This window comes from Oncorhynchus nerka, linkage group LG13 (genome assembly GCF_034236695.1).
Source record: "Oncorhynchus nerka isolate Pitt River linkage group LG13, Oner_Uvic_2.0, whole genome shotgun sequence".
Lineage (NCBI taxonomy): Eukaryota > Metazoa > Chordata > Actinopteri > Salmoniformes > Salmonidae > Oncorhynchus > Oncorhynchus nerka.
This window is the reverse complement of record NC_088408.1, coordinates 74,231,494-74,254,249: the sequence shown is the minus strand read 5'-3', so window position 1 is coordinate 74,254,249 and position 22,756 is coordinate 74,231,494. Positions and strand designations below refer to the sequence as shown.

General features: G+C 41.9%; 1 protein-coding gene across 1 annotated transcript in view; it reads right to left on the bottom strand.

Annotated features, from left to right (window-relative positions):
• LOC115140113 (sodium- and chloride-dependent GABA transporter ine-like) overlaps positions 1-21,356 on the bottom strand; it is a 54,126-nt gene extending 32,770 nt beyond the window's left edge. The window contains exons 1-2 of the mRNA XM_029678227.2: positions 20,402-21,356; positions 13,873-14,007 (exon numbers count right to left, since the gene is read on the bottom strand). Coding sequence (XP_029534087.1) covers positions 13,873-14,007; positions 20,402-20,657 — 391 coding nt within the window. The 5' untranslated portion in view covers positions 20,658-21,356. The remainder of the gene's footprint in view (positions 1-13,872; positions 14,008-20,401) is intronic.
• Between the last annotated feature and the right edge of the window lie 1,400 nt (positions 21,357-22,756).

The window sequence follows — 22,756 nt, the reverse complement described above, 5'->3', positions numbered from 1 at the left end:
TATTCATTTAAAAAAATATATTTTCACTGCATCAAGGATAGCGTACACCCGTTTCGGCTCTGCAGCCTTCTGCTGAATTCACAGGTTTTGCACACCAACCAAACTTCTGAGAGCGCACTGGTCCTCTTTTGAATACTGTTTCAACAGTACTGCCACAGAAGCTGCAGCATAACATTTAATTAACATCATCAATATTTAGTACTGGTTGGCTGATACGCGCAACAGAGGCCGGTAAAAAGACAGAGGAGCGGCTGCTTCTACAGACCCAACTCCATCCTTTCTTTAGTTGGGAGTTGCACATGTTTATCAGCAGCAGCACCTGAGATAGTCGACTCTAGCTAACCATCATATACTAAAATATCCACACAGGCCAGTAACCAGCCAGCCATATCAAGAGTTAGAAGATTATGAATATTATACAGTTATTTAGATCATTATTTTACGGATTGTGATTTATTGAGCCAGCTTGCTAGCAGATTTACATCAATCATCAACGATCGGCTGACAGCCCACCCACTTTTTCCGATATCAATCATGTCTTTAGGAGGCAACTAGCTTGCTTACAATTTGTGATGAGTGTGTTGTTGCAGAAATAAAATAGGCCTATGCTTTTATTTATTTATTGCACCTGCCCCCTGAAACGTCTGTGCACGGCCCTGACATTGGCCATAACCGGGTCACAACTAAATAGGCCAGCAGTTTATAATTTTGAAAAAATCCACTCTATTTTATGGGAACTGAAGAGTCATATGGAAATCCAGTTCCAGGCATCTGTGGATATAATGAGTTGGGATTTCATTTGCGACACAGTCCAACAACATGACAAAATTGATCAAATTTAGAAAAAAACGAAACAGGCATACATCGTTTCAGTTGTTTATTCTTTAGCTTTTTGTTGCAGTTTCTTTTTTTATTGTTGAGGGGGGAAAAAAAAGTTTTTTTCCCTTCTAGTAGCGTACACAATGACTCCAGTATTAGAACTACGTCCCTGTGGCATGATTAGACCTTGTGATAAGAGTAGTCCAGGTTTACTACCCGAACGTGGGTCCTCTGCTGTGCTGGGTCAAGTGTCTCTCAGTTGGACACTGAATAACCAAACGTTGTGCAATTTCTCATACGAAAACATCACGGAGAGCTGGAATTAACTGTCAGCCAGCCGATTTAGAATTATCAACAAGTTAATCTTATAATTGCATTAGTCAGAAACAGTGACGTGTTTCTCTAAATAGTTTTGATTAAAAAAAGTTTAGTCCTTCGCTCCTAGAATATGTAGCGAGGCTCCAACAGTTTAGCAGCTGTGTAATGACTGTCTACTGTTCATAAAGCATTCCACTGGACTATGTACATTAATGTACTCTGACAGAAGAACTGTGTTTTGACAAACAAATCCCTGTGAGGTCAGGTCATGTTTGATGCCTCACAAAATTATCTGAAATGCTTCATGCTCCAAAACAGGTGAATCCAGGTGAAAGTTATGATCTCTTATTGATGTCATCTGTTAAATCCACTTCAAATCAGTGTAGATGAAGGGGAGGAGGCAGGTTGAGACATGGATTGTGTATGTGTGCCAATCAAAGGGTAAATGGGTAAGACAAAAGATTTAAGTGCCTTAGAACAGGGTATGGTAGTAGGTGCCAGGCACAACGGGTTGAGTGTGTCAAGAACTGCAACGCTGCTTGGTTTTTCACACGCAACAGTTTCCCGTGTGTATCAAGAATGGTCCACCCCTCAAAGGACATCCAGCCAACTTGATACACCTGTGGGAAGCAATGGAGTCAACATGGGCCAGCATCCCTGTGGAACTCTTTCGATACCTTTTAGAGTCCATGCCCCGACAAATTGAGGCTGTTCTGAGGGCAAAAGGGGGTGCAACTCAATATTAGGAAGGTGTTCCTACTGTTTTGTACACTCAGTGTATATTGGCATTGTTCGCAGAGAAAGAATAATGGAATGCTGTGGACAATATGGAGGGTGGGTCGACTAGAAAACACCTCTCAACCCAATATAACCCTACTGACCTCCAGGAACTACTGCACACCATAAGCCTCCTTTCCTTTCATCCATCCTAGTTTGCGCTTTCCCTTCACACCACTAATTAAGGGGATGGTCTGCTCTATTGGCTTGTCAAACACACCCAGAGTGGCGTAATGTTGTTTGCGTTCTCCCTGTCAAAGAGAGTTTAATAACAACCCAGGGCTGCAATACTGCCGACGAGGGAGAATTCAATAGGAGTAGTACAAAACATTAGAACATTTTATGAATTGCGAAATTTTATGTAGTTACATTATGTGAATTGTAAGTCATGGATCAGTTACTGTAATAATTATTTTGTCATAAAAGCAAATACCTCCGTTTAAAGCTAGGTTTTTAAAAATTTTATTTTAAATTTTTACCCCTTTTTTCTACCCCAATTTCGTGGTAGCTAATATCTTGTCTCATCGTTACAACTCCCGTACGGGCTCGGGAGAGACGAAGGTTGAAAGTCATGCGTCCTCCGATACACAACCCAACCAGCCGTACTGCTTCTTAAGCCGGGTTGGATGAGCGTCGGAGGGTACACCTGGCAACCTTGGTTAGCGCGCACTGCGCCCGGCCCGCCACAGGAGTCGCTGGTGCGCGATGAGACAAGGACATCCCTACCGACCAAGCCCTCCCTAACCTGGACGATGCTAGGCCAATTGTGCGTCGCCCCACGGACCTCCCGGTCACGGCCGGTTACGACAGAGCCTGGGTGCGAACCCAGGGACTCTGATGGCACAGCTGGCGCTGCAGTACAGCGCCCTTAACCACTGCGCCACCCGCCCCATATAAAGCTAGCTTGACCTTGCCCTAACACATGCTGTAGTCATGTAGCCGATCTCAATCCTTCACTGCAGCATTGATACAATCTCTGTCTTTTACTATTGCAACACATTTTTGGGCTAATCTTGCCAGCCACTAAACTAATGGCAGGGTTTATGATTTCAGAAACAAAAGCTCTTCTGATCCAATGCTACACGTACATCTATTATTCAAATATTAACCCATTGTGTTAAACTTAACCTTTTCATGACCAAAGTTTCCCTGTGTAGATTCTGCTACTGCACCTGTAAAGCTAAGTCATGGTGAAGTCACCTGACATGCCTGTGATACCATCAACAACAAAATGGACACAGGTTCTTATGATTAAGAAGAACTGGTTCCATCTGGTAATAAAATAAATCATTGTTTTGTTTGTGTATATAAATCCACACAAACATACTTAAACAAGGAAATGGCCACACAACCAAAAAAAAATATTAATTCCAAAGCAAAACACAAAATGTTATCAGTCGTTGCTAGCAGCAATCAGGTAAACTGAGCCCCTCCCGGTCCCCATAGGAGTAAACAACCCCCACTCAAACCCAAACCCTCTGACGAATTAGAAGACACATCTCAGGGACACCAGGATACCAAACAGACAATCAGCCAAAACACAGTACATACAAGGCCGCTCAAAATATAAAACAAATCAAAGCAAAGCTTTGTCTTTTTAATAATAATATATATATATATATTTTAAATATGCCCCTAAACCAGAAGGTTTTTTGGAGGAATAAAGCATTTTGCATAAGAAGAGCCGTCAGCTCAGTTTTAGCTGTCCTGAAACGGAAGAAAACCATCAGACGTAGTTGTATAGAATGTGAGCTTGGTGTATGATGAATTCATCAATGCCATGTGGAATGGGATTTGTAATAGAATCACATTAGGAATTAATAGGAATGTGCTGCATTCTGTATCCAAGCTCAACCCCCAAAATCACCTTACAAATCACATTACAAATACAACCCACAGATAAAGATACAATGGTGGGTCATGAGGGGAATAGGAGAGGATTTTACCATGATACATTCATATACTATTAAGTAATTACACTGTAGGACATCAGTCCCGTGTTTAAATAGTTTTTATTTAACAGAGGAGCGATGTGTATCACAGTGTGGCATAGTAATATCAATCAAAAAATATATACAGAAAGAACTACCTGCTTTTGTCCCCTGATTAGCACAGAGCCATTACCAGTCTGAAATGAGCGATAAATCAAGGGACGGAACCATACGCTTTGACCGGGTAGACTATCTCTGTCTTTGAGGAGATAAAAACTATGGAGAAAAGTCTTCAGTTAGAACAGGTGACCTTATTGATTCAACCCCAAGAGTCAATGGATGTTGATGGCTGGGCTCTTGTACATTGGAGGGAGCATTACGTGACTGCTAGTGTTCTGTAGTCAGAGGCCATTCAGTGTTCAAAAGGAATTTGAGTTTTTTTTTAATTTAAAAGAATTATTGAGTATGAATTAAACAAAATACAACTCACTATTTAGAAAGTTTAATAATTAAGTGTGCCTTTTGGACTGCAGAACAAGATCCAGGCAGAAAGTTTGAAATCTTTAACTTAGATGGAAAATAGTGCCCTGCAGCGGACACTAGAAAGAGAACATACTATGCTCTCATCTCTCATGTGATAAGTAAAACACTGAAGACATTTGTTTAGAGCCACTCATCCTGAGCTAATTTGATGTGTTAAGGGTGGGGGGGGTTCTAAGAGGTGCTCATGAAAACAATGTGAATTTCGATCAAGAGAAATATTGTGGATATCAAGAACATATGCTGAATCACCCATACTTGATTCCAAATTTAGATTTGAATTGGCTGATGTTATTCAGAATGTACTACATTTCACTCCTTGAGTAATTTGAACATGTGTGCGCGTCAGCTCAAAAACAAAAGCCCCCACTGATTAAATTTCAATCAAAATAACAGCAGGGCCAAATAATTGGAGACTAATTGAGGTACTAAAATTGACATTGTACAAGGTCTCAGCCAACAACAAATCTGAAATAATTTGGTTTTGTGACAGACAGAATTGTATATTCAATAAAATATCAATCACACTCAATACAATGCACATAATTGATTAAACAAGCAGACAGGCGGTTCTCAGGATAATGTGCTCCTATTATCACAGTCCAGCAAAATGACAAATGAGTGCTTTCAGAGTCACAACCCAGATCAAGTACACATCCCTGTAATTCAAAAAGGCCAAACCATAATGAACAAATAAAACACTTAATTTGAATGATTTGTCATGAAGCAAGTGTAATTGTTACAATGTTCAAAACAGAGTAATCCACTGCTTTCTTGGTGTGCACAAACTGACTCCTAACCTGGCCATCTGTGGAGATATGGGTTGGGAACTAGATTATGTGTGGTTAGGCAAAAAATTGACATGGAACAGACTGATGAATATGCAAGTGTTCCCAGCCCACCCCCTTGGGTTATCACACATACACTACATACCAAAAGTATGTGGACACCTGCTCGTCGAACATCCATTCCCAAATATGTGCATTAATATGGAGTTGGTCCCCACTTTGATACTATAAAAGGCTCCACTGTTCTGGGAAGGCTTCCCACTAGATGTTGGAATATTGCTGCAGGGACTTGTTTCCATTCAGCTACAAGAGCATTAGTGAGGTCTGACACTGATGTTGGGCGATTACGCCTGGCTCGCAGTCGCCGTTCCAATACATCCAAAAGGTGTTCGATGGGGTTGAGGTCAGGGCTCTGTGCAGGCCAGTCAAGTTCTTCCACACCAATTTTGACGAACCATTTCTGTATGGACCTCGCTTTGTGCATAGGGGTATTGTCATGCTGAAACAGGAAAGGGCCTTTCCCAAACTGTTGCTACAAAGTTTGAAGCACAGAATCATCTAGAATGTCATTGTATGCTACAGCATTAAGATTTCCCTTCACTGGCACTAAGGGGCCTAGCACGAACCATTATACCTCTTCCACCGAAACCGCCAAACCCAGATTTGTCCATTGGACTGCCAGATGGTGAAGCGTGATTCATCACTCCAGAGAACGCGTTTCCACTGCTCCAGAGTCCAATGGTGGGGAGCTTTACACCACTCCAGCCGACACTTGGCATTGTGCATGGTGAACTTAGGCTCGTGTGAGGCTGCTCGGCCATGGAAACCCATTTCATGAAGCTCCCGACGAACCCTTCTTGTGCGGACGTTGCTTCCAGAGGCATTTTGGAACTCGGTAGTGAGAGTGTTGCAACCAAGGACCGACGATTTTTACGTGCTACGCACTTCAGCAGTCCCTTTCTGTGAGCTTGTGTGGCCTACCACTTCACAGCTGAGCCGTTGTTGCTCATAAATATTTCCACTTCATAATAACAGCACTTACAGTTGACCGAAGCAGCTATAGCAGGGCAGAAATTTGATGAACTGACTTGTTGGAAAGTTGGCATCCTCTGACGGTGCCACATTGAAATCCATCGAGCTCTTCAGTAAGGCCATTCTACTGACAATGTTAGTATATGGAGATTGCATGGCTATATGCTTGATTTTATACACCTGTCAGCAACGGGTCCACAAAAGGGGTGTCCATATACTTTGGTGTATATATAGTGTAGATGTGACTCCCTTCCTAGAGGATGTTGGCTGGTTTGATCTGATATCTTAGTTTTATTACCTTCGGTTTGGTCAACAATTTGATTTTGAATACAAACAAGTCAGAACTGGTATAAATGGAATGAAGGTCTGTTGTTCGCCCTCTTATCCTGTAAACTGTCCATGGAGGAAGGTTGTATGATCAATTCTCATTTCCTAGACTTCTAGGCCTCAGGCCTAGTAGGCATCTCTTTGTACATTCTTTGCTATGTTAAATGTCAGTATTGCTCTGTATCTTAAGCTTTATGCCTTTGTGAATCCATTCATTCTACAACATTATTAAATAATACTTGCGTTTTGCATTCGCTTCTCATGACCATTCCTTGATCTTAGTCAGCTAAAACGCACAATGCTTGAATGCACATGGTTTTACTATAATCACATCAAATTGTATGTGTCACATGCTTCGTTAACAACAGGTATAGACTAACAGTGAAATGCTTACTCACGGGCCTCTCCCAACAGTGCAGAAATAAAGGACAAATAGTAGAACAAATTAATATCAAATGGAGTCAGTCAGGTCTATCAATTGTAGATTGTTAAATATTATTGATCACTACACTAACAAGTGGGCTACACATTGTTACTGCATGCATGGTATAGTGTAAATACTCATGAGTGGGAGTTGACTGCATTCATTTTCTAATCTTTTATTCTGTGTCCAAACCAAAGTCCAAACCCAGTAGGCTATCCGTCCAATGCATAATGTGTAAATAACTGATGTCAACAAAAGGTGTAGCATATTTTTAAGACCCAATTTTGAGTCGTGTCGGAGTACGATTACTTGCACAGTAATAATTTGATATTAAAACAGATTGTCAGTAGGCAGATTATGCAAAAGTCACGTATATACCTTAACTCTGCTTAACTTAAAAATTGGCGTAAAGTCAAAATGTAAGAATACGCCAATTAAAACACCTGGTTCTGAGCAATCTTTCAAATAATTAGAACAAGTAAACACCTTACAATAGGCGTTACAGCTATTTGATCTGCGCATGTGCTAGCACCAGCTGAGCGAGCCTCCCTCTTTAGCGCGAGTGAAGTGCGTTCGGCACAACTGAATGCCCTCAAAGTATTCACAACCCTCGACTTTTTCCACATTTTGTTGTGTTACAACCTGAATTTAAAATAGATTAAATTGAGATGTTTTTGTCACTGGTCTACACACAATATGGCATAATGTGAAAATGGAATTAAGTTTTGCAAATTTTATGAAAATGAAAAGCTGAAATGAGTCAAGTATTCAACCCCTTTGATAAGGCAAGCCTAAATAAGATCAGGAGTAAAAATGTGCTTAAGTCACATAAGTTGCAGGGACTCACTGTGTGCAATAATTTAGTTCAACACGATATTTGAATGACTACCTCATCTCTATAACCCACACATACAGATAATTGTAAGGTCACTCAGTCAAGCAGTGAATTTCAACCACAGATTCAACCACAAAAGACCAGGGAGGTTTTCCAATGCCTCACAAAGAAGGGCCTCGTCCAGCTGTATTGGATGTGCTGGTTTGACATTTGAGCAGAAAAAGGAGTTACTTTTATTGCAGCTACAACGTGACAAAGATCTGGAAAGGTTGAAGCAGGATACGGAACAAGCTAAACTGCGGTTGCAACATCAGCGGTTAGAACTTGTCAGAGAAGGCAAGCTTTTAGGTGAAATTTCTTTTGAGAAAGACTATTCAAGCTCCCCAATGGGACGCTCTTCCCTTGGTCGTTCTCCGCCTTTTGATGTTGCTATTAATCTCCAGTTGTTGCCTAAAATCTTTTTGAAAAGGATCCTGATCTATTTTTTACGTTATTTGAACAGACTCTCGGGCTTGGCCTGATCCAGACCGTACTTTGATGCTACAGTGTGTTTTGACCGGTAAAGCTCACTCATCTCTTAGCGCTACAGATAGTGCTGATTACGTAAAAGGTTGCTGTCCTGCATGCTTACGAGTTGGTCCCTGAAGCGTATAGATAGCGTTTCAGAAGGTTGCAGAAAGGTGAAAAACAGTCCCGAGTTGAGTTATCAATTCAATCGTTGATGTACTCGTCATGATGCAAGTAAAATCTGTAATTATTGTCAAGGTGAAGGGCACTGGAAGAACGAATGTCCTATCCTTGGTAAAAAAAAGGCCAGCAGAAATGTAAAACCTGTTGCATTAGCTGGGCCTGTCCCTCATGTTAATCCTGTTGCGCAAGCTCAAGAATTGTCCAAACCTTTTAGTACTGATTATTCGCTATTTGTTTCACTATTGGGAAGTGATGTGCAAGTGCCCGTAAAGATTCTGCGAGACACTGGTGCCTCAATCGTTTTGTTTTGGAGACTGTTCTGCCTTTTTCTATGGAGACAGATACAGGAACCAGTGTCCTGATTCAAGGGATAGGTTTGAATACATTGTCTGTACCCTTGCACAAAGTCAAACTTATATCTGACCTAGCGCAAGGTGAGGTTTCCCTTGGTGTGTCCCTTTCTCCCCCGTTGACAGTGTTCATGTGATTTTGGGTAACAACTTAGCCAGTAGTCGTGTCTCCTCTGGTGGTTTCTTATACCCATCCCATGTAGGGATTATTGATGAAAACGTACAGAGATTCCCGGAGGTGTTCTCTGCATGCGCCGTGACTCGTGCTTATGAGCCGTGCTGACACTACGGTCAAAACTAATCTTACACAACACATTGCCGAACAGTTTGATAATCCGTTAAATGATTTACCTTTGCCTATGTCCTGTAGTGATCTTGTGATGGAGTAGTCCACTGATCCTACCTTAAAAAGGTTTATTTGATCAAGTACATCTGGTTGAGGTGGTAAGGAGTGCTGCCCAGGGTTACTACATTCAAGATCAGTTGTTGGTGAGGAAATGAACGCCTCACAGCAAAGGTTTTGTGGGTGACACTATTGTTCCTTCTAAGCTTTGAGATCTAGTTTTGAAAACGTCTCATGACATTTCTGGTCACTTAGTAAAACCTAAGCCCTATGATCGAATTTTGTGGCCTCGTCAGCTGACTGGGAAGCCTAATCAGATGTTAAGGCCAGTCCCGCTACAACCTATTCCTGTTGCAGGCCAGCCATTGCTGGTAGCACCTACATGTTAACTGTGATGTGTCAGACTACAAGACATCCTGCAGCCTATCCACTTCGCAACATTACCTCTAAGTCTGTTGTGAAGGCTTGTCACAGTTCATCTCAATTTCTTGAACACCTAAGGTGATTCAGAGCGATCAGGGTTCCAACTTCACTTCGCACATATTTGCACAAGTCTTGCGACAATTGCGTATAAAACAATCAGGCCAGTGCTTATCATGCGCAGAGTCAAAGGGGCCTTGAGCGTTTTTAATCAGACTTTGAAGTCAATGCTACGTGCGTACTGCACTGAATTAGAACGTGACTGGGAAGAGGGGTTACCCTGGTTGCTACTCGCTGTTAAAGAAGTATCACAAGAGAGCACTTGGTTCAGTCCTAATCACCTTGTTTTTGGGCATACTGTGTAGTCCCCTTGCTGTATTAAAAGTAGGATTGGAAGGTGGTTGAGCCTCCCCAAAATGTTTTGTCATATGTTAGCAGTTTCCGACACAGGTTGTATGTAGCTTGTGAAATGACTAAAGAAAAACTAGCATCCTCTCAGGTGAGGCTGAAAAGGTTGTTTGACCGGCGAGCTGTGCTCGTTTCTCTTCTGAATTTGCTAAATCAGAACTGTGTGCTAAAACTGACGTGGTTAGTCCTGTTCTTTTGGTGGAATCAGTTGATCTGAGGTCAACCACTCCACATAGTGTGATGGTGAGGGGGTGCCGGGCCCTGATGGTATTTTGCAGGGTAGGTTGATGAATTCAGAGTCCCTTGCAAACTTTTTGTTGTTGGGTTTGTTGGGTCACATGTCTGATGATTGTCAAGCAGAGTTAACTGATTTGATCACTGAGTTTGTCTGTTTGCTGACACCTTCTCGTACACATTTGGTAGTGCATGATATTGTTGGGATTGTTGTTCCCATTAAACAACGTTTTTATTGTGTATCATTGGAGAAGCTACGTCACTTGGAGATTTTGCACTGACTACCGTAAGATTAGTGTGACAAAACCGGACTGTTACCCACTCCCACGGATGGAAGATTTTGTTGATCAGGTTGGTGCTGCCCGGTTTGTCAGCAAGTTTGATTTGCTGAAGGGTTACTGGCAGGTGTCTTTGTCATCAAAAGCTTGTGAAATATCTGCTTTTATTACTCCTTCAGGGCTTTTCTCCTATACAGACATAAGTCATACGCAAAGCTCCTGCTACGTTTCAGCGTCTTATGAATAGGGTGATCTCTGGCCTTGAAGGCTGTGCTGTTTATCTAGATGATGTGGTTGTTTATAGTGACACTTGGGAGCGACATCTAGTGCGGATACGGACTCTGAGCGTTTGGCTGAGGCCTGTCTCACTGGGAACTTAGCCAAATGTGAGATTCCCCAGGCAACAGTGATCTACCTCGGCAGAGTGGTCGGGCAGGGTCTTGTTCTCCTGGTGCGGGCTAAAGTGGCCGCTATCGATCGGTTTCCACCACCCACCACCAAGAAGGAGCTGCAACGCTTCCTAGGTATGGCTGGGTATTTTGATGCAACTGCTCCACAGTTGTAGCACCTCTGATCTATTAAAGAGGGCTGATTTCATCTAGTCTTCCTGCTGTCAGAGTGATTTTGAAAATGTGAAACTGCTTCTTAGCTCTGACCCTGTGTTGGCTGCCCCACGATTGGAACAGCCTTTCAGCCTATATGTGGATTCCAGTAATGTGGAGGCAGGTGCCGTGTTGCTTCAAGCAGATGAAGGAGGTGTTGAACATCCTCTTAGCTGTTAAACTTTCAGGAGAAATGGCTATCAGTTGAATTATTCAGTGAGGGAGAGGGAGGCCCTTGCCTTAATCTGGGCGTTGCAGCATTTTGAGGTATATGTGGGGTAGGGTGTGGTCCCGATTGTGGTTTTCACTGACCACAACCCCCTTACTTTCCTGCACACCATGCTTGCCTAAATCGCAGGATTATGCGCTGATGTTTGTTCCTGCAGGCGTTCCATTTGGATGTACGACATGGAAAAGGTGTAGATAATGTGGTGGCTGATGCGCTTTCCTGTGCACCACTTTAGTCAATCTTTGGACACCTTTGTTGCGTTTGTTTTTCTTTTCGGTTGGTGGTCTGTACAGGGTTTATTTTGTCCTTCCCGTTGCTCTGGCTTCTGCTCTCCTGTCACCCGGTCTCCATTTCTTTCTCTTAAATTGTTGCTTCCGGGTACCGTGGTGGCGGAGGTTGGATGGGGGGGTCAATTTGGTTGGATTGGTGTCATGGGCACCTGGTGGGCCTCTTACCTTTATGGTATGTATAGTATTGTGTCTGAACCTTTATTATTTATGGTTTTTGATCAGTTGTAATTGTGGGTTTTGTTTTCGGGGTTTCGTTAGTCCCCGATTTTTATGGGAGGGGGTGTTTACGCCCCCCTCACGCTCCCTGCCGCCAGCTCTGTGTTTCTGCTTTTATTTGCAGATTGGGGACAGGTGGAGCTGATTGGGTTGTTAAGGTGACAAGTTGCACCTGGGTTTGGGATCAACTAGGAGATAAAAGTTCCTGGTGCCCAGTCGTGGCTCTCTCTCTACACAAGCACCATTTTGCTTTGTGATCTGGTTGATGATATGTTTTTTGATTAGGTGCACCCTTCAACACATGTTACCTTCATCCATGCATCTCCCTTACATCCCTCTCATGCCTACTTTCACACATCACAGGTTAGTTTTCCTTTGTAGTTTTATACTTGGTTAGTTATTTATTAATAAATATTTTTGTTACTCCTTAACTGCCAACGTGTGGACTCCCTTGTTTGTCACCATCTATTGGTAGATGGGTAAAGATGTAAAATACACTGAATATCCCTTCGAGCCTGGTGAAGTTATTGATTGCACTTTGGATGGTGTATCAATACACTCAGTCACTAAAAAGATACAGGCATCCTTCTTAACTCGGTTGCCGGAGAGTAAAGAAACTGCTCATGAGGCCAATGGTGTGACTTTAAAACAGTTACATAGTTTCTCATATCTCAGCCATTAAACTGAGGGGGAATCAACAACATTGTAGTTACTCTACAACACTAATCTAATTGACAGAGTGAAAAGAAGGAAGCCTGTACAGAATACAAATATTCCAAAACATGCATCCTGTTTGCAACAAGGCACAAGTATTACTGCAAAAAAGTGGCAAAGCAATTCACTTTTTGTCCTGAATACAAAGTGTTACGTTTGGGGTAAATCCAATACATTACTGAATATCACTTTACCCATTTTCAAGCATAGTAGTGGCTGCATCATGTTATTGGTATGCTTGTAATCGTTAAGGACTGGGGAACTTTTCAGGATAAAAAAAAATAAACAGAAAGGAGCTAAGAACAAGCAAAGTCTTAGAGGAAAACCTGGTTCAGTCTGCTTTCCACCAGACACTGGGAGATTAATTCACCTTTCAGTAGGACAATAACCTAAAACCCAAGGCCAAATCTACACTGGAGTTGCTTACCAAGAAGACAGTGAATGTCCCAAGTGGCCGAGTTACAGATTTGACCTAAATCCTCTTGAAAATCTATAACAAGACCTGAAAATGGTTGTCTAGCAATGATCAATAACCAATTTGACAGAGCTTGAAAATGTTTGAAAATAATAAAATGGACAAATGTTGGAAAGCTCTTTGATATTTCTGTATTTCATTTTCAATACATTTGCAAAAATGTCCAACATGTTTTCACTTTGTCATTATGGGGTATTGTGTGTAGATTGATGAAGGAAAAAAATGATTGAATTCATTTTCAATAGCACAACAAAATGTGGAATAAGTCAAGAGATAGGAATACTTTCTGAAGGCACCGTATGAATCTTAGAAGTAGTTTTCACATACAAACTTTACATGTCTGAACTCAGAATCAAATATGCTTCCCAAAAATAACATGGTCTCTGTGGTAGAACATTTATTCTGCATTTATCAGAGTGCCATCAGGTAGCTTGATTTCAGATGTGTCCGTGTAAACAGGATTATTAGGGAAATCGGTGTAATCAAACTATTTTATTAAATCTGACCAGACTATAATCGCATTACCGGGTGCATGTAACCATGCGCAATGTTGAGTGACACCGGAACCTGATAAGACAGTTTATTTATCCCTTCCCCTTTTGAACAGTGGCAAACTGAGCCTCCATGTGTTAATCCCTTTACCTCTGCCAAGTAGGCCTATTGTTTGTATGTATGCACTTATTAAAACACCATTGCCTCTTTGCTGGACTGTTCCACGTTGACTAAAAACAAACAGGAAATGGTAGCTAAATGCTTAATAAAACCAGCCTGTGGCTGTTCCTGCACATAATGTGAGGCCTTGGTAAACAATAGGACTGTGGATATCACTCACCTTTGAACAAGGGGCAGATTTTGGCTAGAGCGTGCACTGGTCCCAGTCGGGTATACTGCCCAATGGCAAACTCCAAGAAGAGCAGGGGGATTCCACACAGAAACAGCATGAGAAAGTAAGGAATGAGGAAGGCACCTAAAAGAAGGAAGTGAAGGACACAAATAGATTAGTAATATAAGAACAGTAAAATCCATTTCTTGATTAATTTGTGAGTCATTACAGACGACCGGGAATCTGTTCCACGGTTGTGACTAGACGAAGAACAGCTACGACCGGAGACTTTTCGTAGCAGGTTAGGAGAGCATTTCAGCTAACCCTAACCCTTTCCCTAACCTTCACCTAATTCTCCTAACCTGCTGCTTAAGTTCTAAGATGCTACGAAAGTCACTCCCGGTCTCTCGTAGACAAAACCTGTTCCGCAGGCGCTAGTTAGAAAACTTTACCAAAAGTGATCATTAGTTTAGAGAAGACAAAGGACCAGGCTAGAAATCATATCCGATGACAGTAAATACACTATACAGTGCTTTCAGAAAGTACTCACACCCCTTGACTTTTTCCACATTTTGTTACATTTTATAGCCTTATTCTAAAATTGATTTAACTGTTTATTCCTCCAGAGATGTTAGATCAGGTTCAAGTCTGTGCTCTGGCTGGGCCACTCAAGGACATTCAGACTTGTCCCAAAACCACTCCTGCGTTGTCTTGGCTGGGTGCTTAGGGTCATTGTCCTGTTAGAAGGTGAACATTCAACCCAGTCTAAGGTCCTGAGTGCTCTGGAGCAGGTTTTCATCAAGAATCTCTCTGTACTTTGCTCTGTTCATCTTTGCCTCGATACGGACTAGTCTCCCAGTCCCTGCCGCTGACAAATGTCCCCACAGCATGATGCTGCCACCAACATGCCGAAGAGTTCAATTTTGGTTTCATCAGACCAGAGAATTTTGTTTCTCGTGGTCTGAGAGCCTTTAGGTGGCTTTTGGCAAACTCCAAGTGGGCTGTCATGTGCCTTTTACTGAGGAGTGGCTTCCGTCTGGCCACTCCCATAAAGGCCTGATTGGTGTAGTGCTGCAGATTGTTGTCCTTTCGGGAGGTTCTTCCATATGACAAATAGCTAAACACTAAGAAGGATGAATAGACAACACATGGTGTCTTACTATAATGACAGTGTCTAATTTCCCTACGTTACAACTAGGATAGTCATTACAGCAGTATACTTGTTTCAAGCCCTCCGGTGAGGGAATGAGATACAGGCTCCTCATTGTAATTTTGACGGGTGTGATCTGATTTTGAAGTCGCAGACAGGGCTACCTCATCACGAGCCCAACTCATGTCCGCTACATTCAACCCCCTTTGACCTCCTCTGAACACTGGTCTCACGTGGGAGAAATCCCCGTCTTGACCATTAGACCAAGAGGGCTCCCTCATCAAGAGACCCTCATGTCTGCTACATAATCTGGGATGTGAATGAATGACAGAGGAATTTAGTGGCTGCTAATTTAGTGCCTGAGCAAACCAGTGTGACGTGTCTGTCAAGGTAGCACCTTTCTGTTATACAGTGAGGTCCGTGGCAAGGTTTATAAACACAAAGACACCATCCCTGAACTTTGACTTTGGGGTTAGGGAAGCTATTGGAAACCCCATGGCAAGGCAGAAGAGGGCAACGCATGCTGAACGTGGAACGAAAGAGCTCCGTTTGATTTTTGAGAGGGTTTTCTTGAAAATAAATTGTAGCCTACGTTGCTACCATGACAAAGACCAAAGCCGGTGGGAGTCCCATGTCAAGTGTTATGGTTGCAGTGTCACCTATTAAGGCCTATTGTTTTAGGGTGTTGCTATTGGCCACCAAGTGCTAAGTCAGTATCTAGATCATGTATGTGAAATGCTTGATCGTGTGTGTGATGTTAACACAGTTCCAGTCAGTATCAGAGTGGGTGATTAACAATAACATGGTCTTAAATACATCTAAAATGATAAGCAATATATTTGGTTCAAAACATTTTCTAAGACCGAAACCTCAACTGGAGTTGTGTATAAAGGGTGAGACCAGTTATCATAGTTAAGCCATATTGACAACGTTGTTGTGAAGATGAGGAGGAGTATGTCTGTTATAAAAAGATATTCTGCGTTTGACACAAATCAACTGTACTAGTTGTTCAGGCTCTGGTCTTGTCCCATCTTGATTACTGTCTGGTAATATGGTCAAGTGCAGCAAAGAAAGACCTAACAAAAATGTAGCTGGCTCAAAACAGAGCAGCACGCCTTGCCCTTAACTGCACATACAGAACTAACATTAACATGCATGCCAGTCTTTCATTTTTGAGGGTTTATGAGAGATTAACTGATTCTCTTGTAGTTTGTATAATCAAATAGCATTCAGCTCAGACACACAAACAGGGGTCTCTTCACAATCCCCAAGTTCAAAATGAATTCACGACAAAGTACAGTTCTATACACGGCAATGTTAGCATGGAACTCCCTTCCATCTCCAATTACTCAAGCAAACAACAAAATTACCATTACAAACGATTAAACAACATTTAATGGAATAGTGGGGACAGTGAGAGGACACGCACACGCACATTACACAGAATTTGTTGTTGTATTGTATGTTCTATTTTTTCTTGTTGTATATCTTTGCATTTTACATTTCTGTGACTCTCCTTGTCTATCAGTGTAGCTGTGTTTTGTTACTTGTCATGTTTGTGTGGACCCCAGGATGCTGCTGCTTCGGCAAGAGATAACGGGGATCGAATAAACTATAAACAGGGAAATACAACAGAACACAATCATCAGTGTCTGTTGTTGAGGTTTTTGTTGTTTTGCTGTGTCATTCTTGATTGGACTTCATCTCAGCTAGATCTGAACTGTGCCAGACAAGCCAAAGCAATGCAAAGTCATGACATTAAACAAATATAAAACCAGTGATGCCATTGAAACAAATTGCTTGGTCATCATTGTGTACTTTTTTTTTGGACTTCCGGCGCCGACAGAGATGGCCGCCTCGCTTCGCGTTCCTAGGACACTATGCAGTTTCTTGTTTTTTACGTGTTATTTCTTACATTGGTACCCCAGGTCATCTTAGGTTTCATACATACAGTCGAGAAGAAATACTGAACATAAGAGCAGCGTCAACTCACCATCAGTACGACCAAGAATATAACTTTCGCGAAGCGGATCCTGTGTTCTGCCTTTCACACAGGACAACGGAATGGATCCCAGCCGGCGACCCCAAAAAACGACTTCGAAAAAGGGGAAAACGAAGCGGTCTTCTGGTCAGACTCCGGAGACGGGCACATCGTGCACCACTCCCTAGCATTCTCCTCGCCAATGTCCAGTCTCTTGACAACAAGGTTGATGAAATCCGAGCAAGGGTAGCATTCCAGAGGGACATCAGAGACTGTAACGTTCTTTGCTTCACGGAAACATGGCTCACTGGAGAGACGCTATCGGAGACGGTGCAGCCAGCTGGTTTCTCCACGCATCGCGCCGACAGAAACAAACATCTTTCTGGTAAGAAGAGGGGCGGGGGCGTATGCTTTATGGTTAACGTGACGTGGTGTGGCCAAAACAACATACAGGAACTCAAGTCCTTCTGTTCACCTGATTTAGAATTCCTCACAATCAAATGTAGACCGCATTATCTACCAAGGGAATTCTCTTCAATTACAATCACAGCTGTATATATTCCCCCCCAAGCAGACACAGTGATGGCTCTGAATGAACTTTATTTGACTCTTTGCAAACTGGAATCCATATATCCGGAGGCTGCATTCATTGTAGCTGGGGATTTTAACAAGGCTAATCTGAAAACAAGACTCCCTAAATTTTATCAGCATATTGATTGCGCAACCAGGGCTGGAAAAACCTTGGATCATTGCTATTCCAACTTCCGCGACGCATATAAGGCCCTGCCCCGCCCTCCTTTCGGAAAAGCTGACCACGACTCCATTTTATTGATCCCTGCCTACAGACAGAAACTAAAACAAGAAGCTCCCGCGCTGAGGTCTGTTCAACGCTGGTCCGACCAATCTGATTCCACACTCCAAGACTGCTTCCATCACGTGGACTGGGATATGTTCCGTATTGCGTCAGACGACAACATTGACGAATACGCTGATTCGGTGTGCGAGTTCATTAGAACGCGCGTTGAAGATGTCGTTCCCATAGCAACGATTAAAACATTCCCAAACCAGAAAACGTGGATTGATGGCAGCATTCGCGTCAAACTGAAAACGCGAACCACTGCTTTTAATCAGGGCAAGGTGACTGGAAACATGACCGAATACAAACAGTGTAACTATTCCCTCCGCAAGGCAATCAAACAAGCTAAGCGTCAGTATAGAGACAAAGTAGAATCTCAATTCAACGGCTCAGACACAAGAGGTATGTGGCAGGGTCTACAGTCAATCACGGATTACACTGCCTGTTCACCCCGCTATCATCCAGAAGGCGAGGTCAGTACAGGTGCATCAAAGCTGGGACCGAGAGACTGAAAAACAGCTTCTATCTCAAGGCCATCAGACTGTTAAACAGCCACCACTAACATTGAGTGGCTGCTGCCAACACACTGACTCAACTCCAGCCACTTTAATAATGGGAATTGATGGGAAATGTTGTAAAATATATCACTAACCACTTTAAACAATGCTACCTAATATAATGTTTACATACCCTACATTATTCATCTCATATGTATACGTATATACTGTACTCTATATCATCTACTGCATCCTTATGTAATACATGTATCACTAGCCACTTTATGCCACTTTGTTTACATACTCATCTCATATGTATACATTGCACTCAATACCATCTACTGTATCTTGCCTATGCCGCTCTGTACCATCACTCATTCATATATCTTTATGTACATATTCTTTATCCCCTTACACTTGTGTCTATAAGGTAGTAGTTTTGGAATTGTTAGCTAGATTACTTGTTGGTTATTACTGCATTGTCGGAACTAGAAGCACAAGCATTTCGCTACACTCGCACTAACATCTGCTAACCATGTGTATGTGACAAATAAAATTGGATTTGATTTGATTTACTTGTGTCCTCCTCACACTTATAGTTAACTATCATAATAATTTACCTAGCGGTTAATTTTCAGCATGGGACATACTTCTTCTGATGTACTTATGTGTGTCTTGTTTCAGGACCTTTATCACCTTGTTAATTACTGTCAGTTATGTTCAAGGTTTTTTGTTGTTGTTGCAAATACAGGAAAACCCCAACCGGTTGGCCAAGAACTAACTTTTCAAAATCTCTTTTGTTCCTCTGTGGCACAATTTCAACTCATAGATCAGAAGTCTAAAAAGTGAGGGTGGTGCAGTGACTATATTACAACCACTGGTTTCTTCTCTCAATTTTTTTTACATAGTAACATGGGGGAGAGTTGCCTCTTGGCTATTTCAAGAAGTCCACTTCATAACATCAAAGTTAATTCCAACCTGGCGTAGCCTTGGCGTAGTTTAGCTAAATCCTATTCTAAAGACATGCAAGTAAGATTAGATCTGCAAGTAAGAATAGATCAGCACGAAGTGGGTAAAATGGCATACATCCATCTAGAAACAAACATCCAACATCAATAAAAGTCGACATCTGCTCTCCTGCTGAAATATAATTAGCATCATTTTAACTAACTAACTAATTTGAACTAGAAATATGTTTTTTTTTGCATTGGATGCGTCTCAATCCACTGTATCCGACGATGTTGCACTTCACACATCTGCAGTGAAAGTTGACAAGAGCTAGAACAGTGTTTGTCAGACCATGAGACATCCCAAAAAACAGGACCCCCTCAAACATCTTGGGACACATCTGAAGTTGGTACAACTGATCTACCAACTTCTCACTGTAGCGTCCAAACAGTTTGTTCTACACACTAATATGACCCTCTGGAAAAGTGAGACTCTCACAAACTTGTTGGTTGTTTTGCTCTAGGACACCTACAGACCTCCCAATACTTGTCTGTATGTTCACCGTTACCAGTTGGAAACAATAACGGAAGTTAATATGGAGACTGTTTAGTGACAAAAATAAGGAGTTAAATACATGTAAAAAAAAATTATAATAAAAAATGTGATAAAAGTCTAAGCCCCAGTTAGACAGGGCTTTGACTGTAATGGGTTAAACAATGAATACATTATCTTTATTCTGAAAGCAAGTCCTTGTTTAATTGTGAAAACACTCATCTCTGTTTGAGGCCATTGTTCAACCAAAGGCACTCACATGTGGCTCATGAAGGTTAGCCTACAGGGTTGCAAACATATGACATGTGCCTAAACTGGTTCAGTAATTAGACTGGTTTATAAATTAAACAAACCCCTAAAAAATGGTCCTGCACCCCCATTCTGTATTTACATTTCCACATGTTCAGGATCTGATTTATGCATAATAGCAGTATGGAACGCACACACTTTAAATCTAGATTATTGACATTACATTACCCCTCTCCTTCCGTTGTTCTGACAGTATTTTATAGATGATGGACCCAAAGACTCAACAATAGCCTACATGTGCTTACCTCCACCGCTCCTGTAGCAGAGGTATGGAAACCGCCACACGTTCCCAAGTCCAACCGCGTACCCCACCGATGCAAGGACAAACTCAATGCGGCGACCCCAGATGGCTCTTTCTGCAGTCACGTGCCCCACTTTCTTTGGTAACATACCCTCTACGTTTAAGGGTGCTTTCAGAGCGATATTCGTCTCCTCTTTGTATACCCCATGACGAATGGATAGTTTGGTGGTGGATGCTGCATTTTCGGACCCCAGTCCCATTTTAACTTGTAGGCTAGTAGTCTTTAACTCCCACCAAACAATTTCAATTGCGCTATGGGCTATTATGCTAGTATTACTAAACAGATAATATCACTAAAATTTACATATACGCTAAATGTGACGAAAACCTTTATTTCAGAACAGTTATTCTGCATATTATGACAAAGCATAGACCAAGAAATTGATAAGACACACGACTAAGATATGTCTAAATCAATTAAAGACAATCCCGACAACTAAATTCCTTATGAAACACAATTGTATCGCAAGTAGCTTAAGTCTATGACGTGCGCTATCTAGACTGTAGGCATCAGACATCTCATTCAATAACTGCCTGACATATCACAAGATGAAATGCCCCGATCTACTCTTAATTAACATGCAGACTAATATGCCCTAAACTCCCGGTAACCCACCGCAACATTGACCTGCAAGTTATCATACTACCTGCTTATGTACCATCAGGGTTACACAAAAAAAAATGTTCGGTAACCCGCCCCCACGTGCCGTAATTTTCCGTTAGCGACACTGTATAATAATATGGTTTTGTTTCCGCCCCTACAATTGGAATCGTTGTCTCAAAATCGGAAATGCAGGCGGTCTGCTTATTATCGCTTGGACAAATTTTGACGAAAGTGGACCCTTTCGTTCGCCTCTTCCTCTCTGGTAGCGATGACCTTCTGACGAGCGCGAATGTGATGTCCGATGTAGCCCCACCCCTCATCCAAAGTCTCTGTCTTATTGGCGCTGAAGGTCTTAGTGTTACGTGTTATAATACCCCCTAGGACTTACTCAACTGTCCTTTGTAAATTCTTTAAGTATACTTGTATTCACATTTTGTATCGATTTATTATTGTAATACAAATAATTGAAATAAAATAGAAAACATTTTCAGTGGAAGAGAAAACAGATGCACACTTCATTTTTACAATCCATGACTCAAATCAATTCCCCTGTATGAAGACATATCATCCGTTGTACTTCCAACCACTGTTCAAATAGGCCTACTGTTAAAGCTAGAGTCCTTAACTGAAACAATAACAAAGACACAACCCGCCTCAGTTTTGATGGGCCGTGAGAACTCTCAAATCAATAGATGCAAGAACTGACCCTCCACGATATCAAAATGATAGTTTTAACCATGTTTTGAGGCTATACAGTGTTTGTTGTCCCCACGATGAAATCGGGGAGGAGACTGTGAATCTTTCTCCATCCATAAGTACTTTAGTTACACGCGATATCTCATACAGCACCGGCCCGATTTGGATGAAACCTGGGTGAATGCTGCGTCTTGCCATAGAAATCCGGCATTTAAAAAAAAATCACCTGATTTGCCCAAGGCGGAAGCTGTAGTAATTCACAGAAATGTGTTAGTCGCATGCAATATCTCAATTGGCCCAAGGGGAGCGTTTCATCATTCGTGGGGATTTACACTGTAATCAAAACGTCACGCCAGCATGAGCCTACACGAAAAACAGCCCATATTTTAAAGTTTCTAAAATCCCCTAAGGGAAAAATGAATGGTGGAAAAAATATTGGAACCATTTCCCTGTTTGACTGCTAGGTTTTATGGGTTTTATTAATGTATTTTTTTTACACTGGTGGGGGAGTGCCAAGACTGAGGCACGGTGGCATCAACACAGCGTCCTCGGTCAGTCATCTAGTGTATAATCTAGTCATCTAGTGTATAGATAAATCATTGGTTCAATATAATGACATATAACCTCAGCAAAAAAATAAACTTCCTCTCACTGTCAACTGCGTTTATTTTCAGCAAACTTAACATATGCAAATATTTGTATGAACATAAGATTCAACAACTGAGACATAAACTGAACATGTTCCACAGACATGTGACTAACAGAAATTGAATAATGTGTCCCTGAACAAAGGGGGGGGGGGGGGCGGGGGGGGGATCAAAATTAAAAGTAACAGTCAGTATCTGGTGTGGCCAACAGCTGCATTAAGTACTGCAGTGCATCTCCTCCTCATGGACTGCTCCAGATTTGCCAGTTCTTGCTGTGAGATGTTACCCCACTCTTCCACCAAGGCACCTGCAAGTTCCCAGACATTTCTGGGGGAATGGCCCTAGCCCTCAC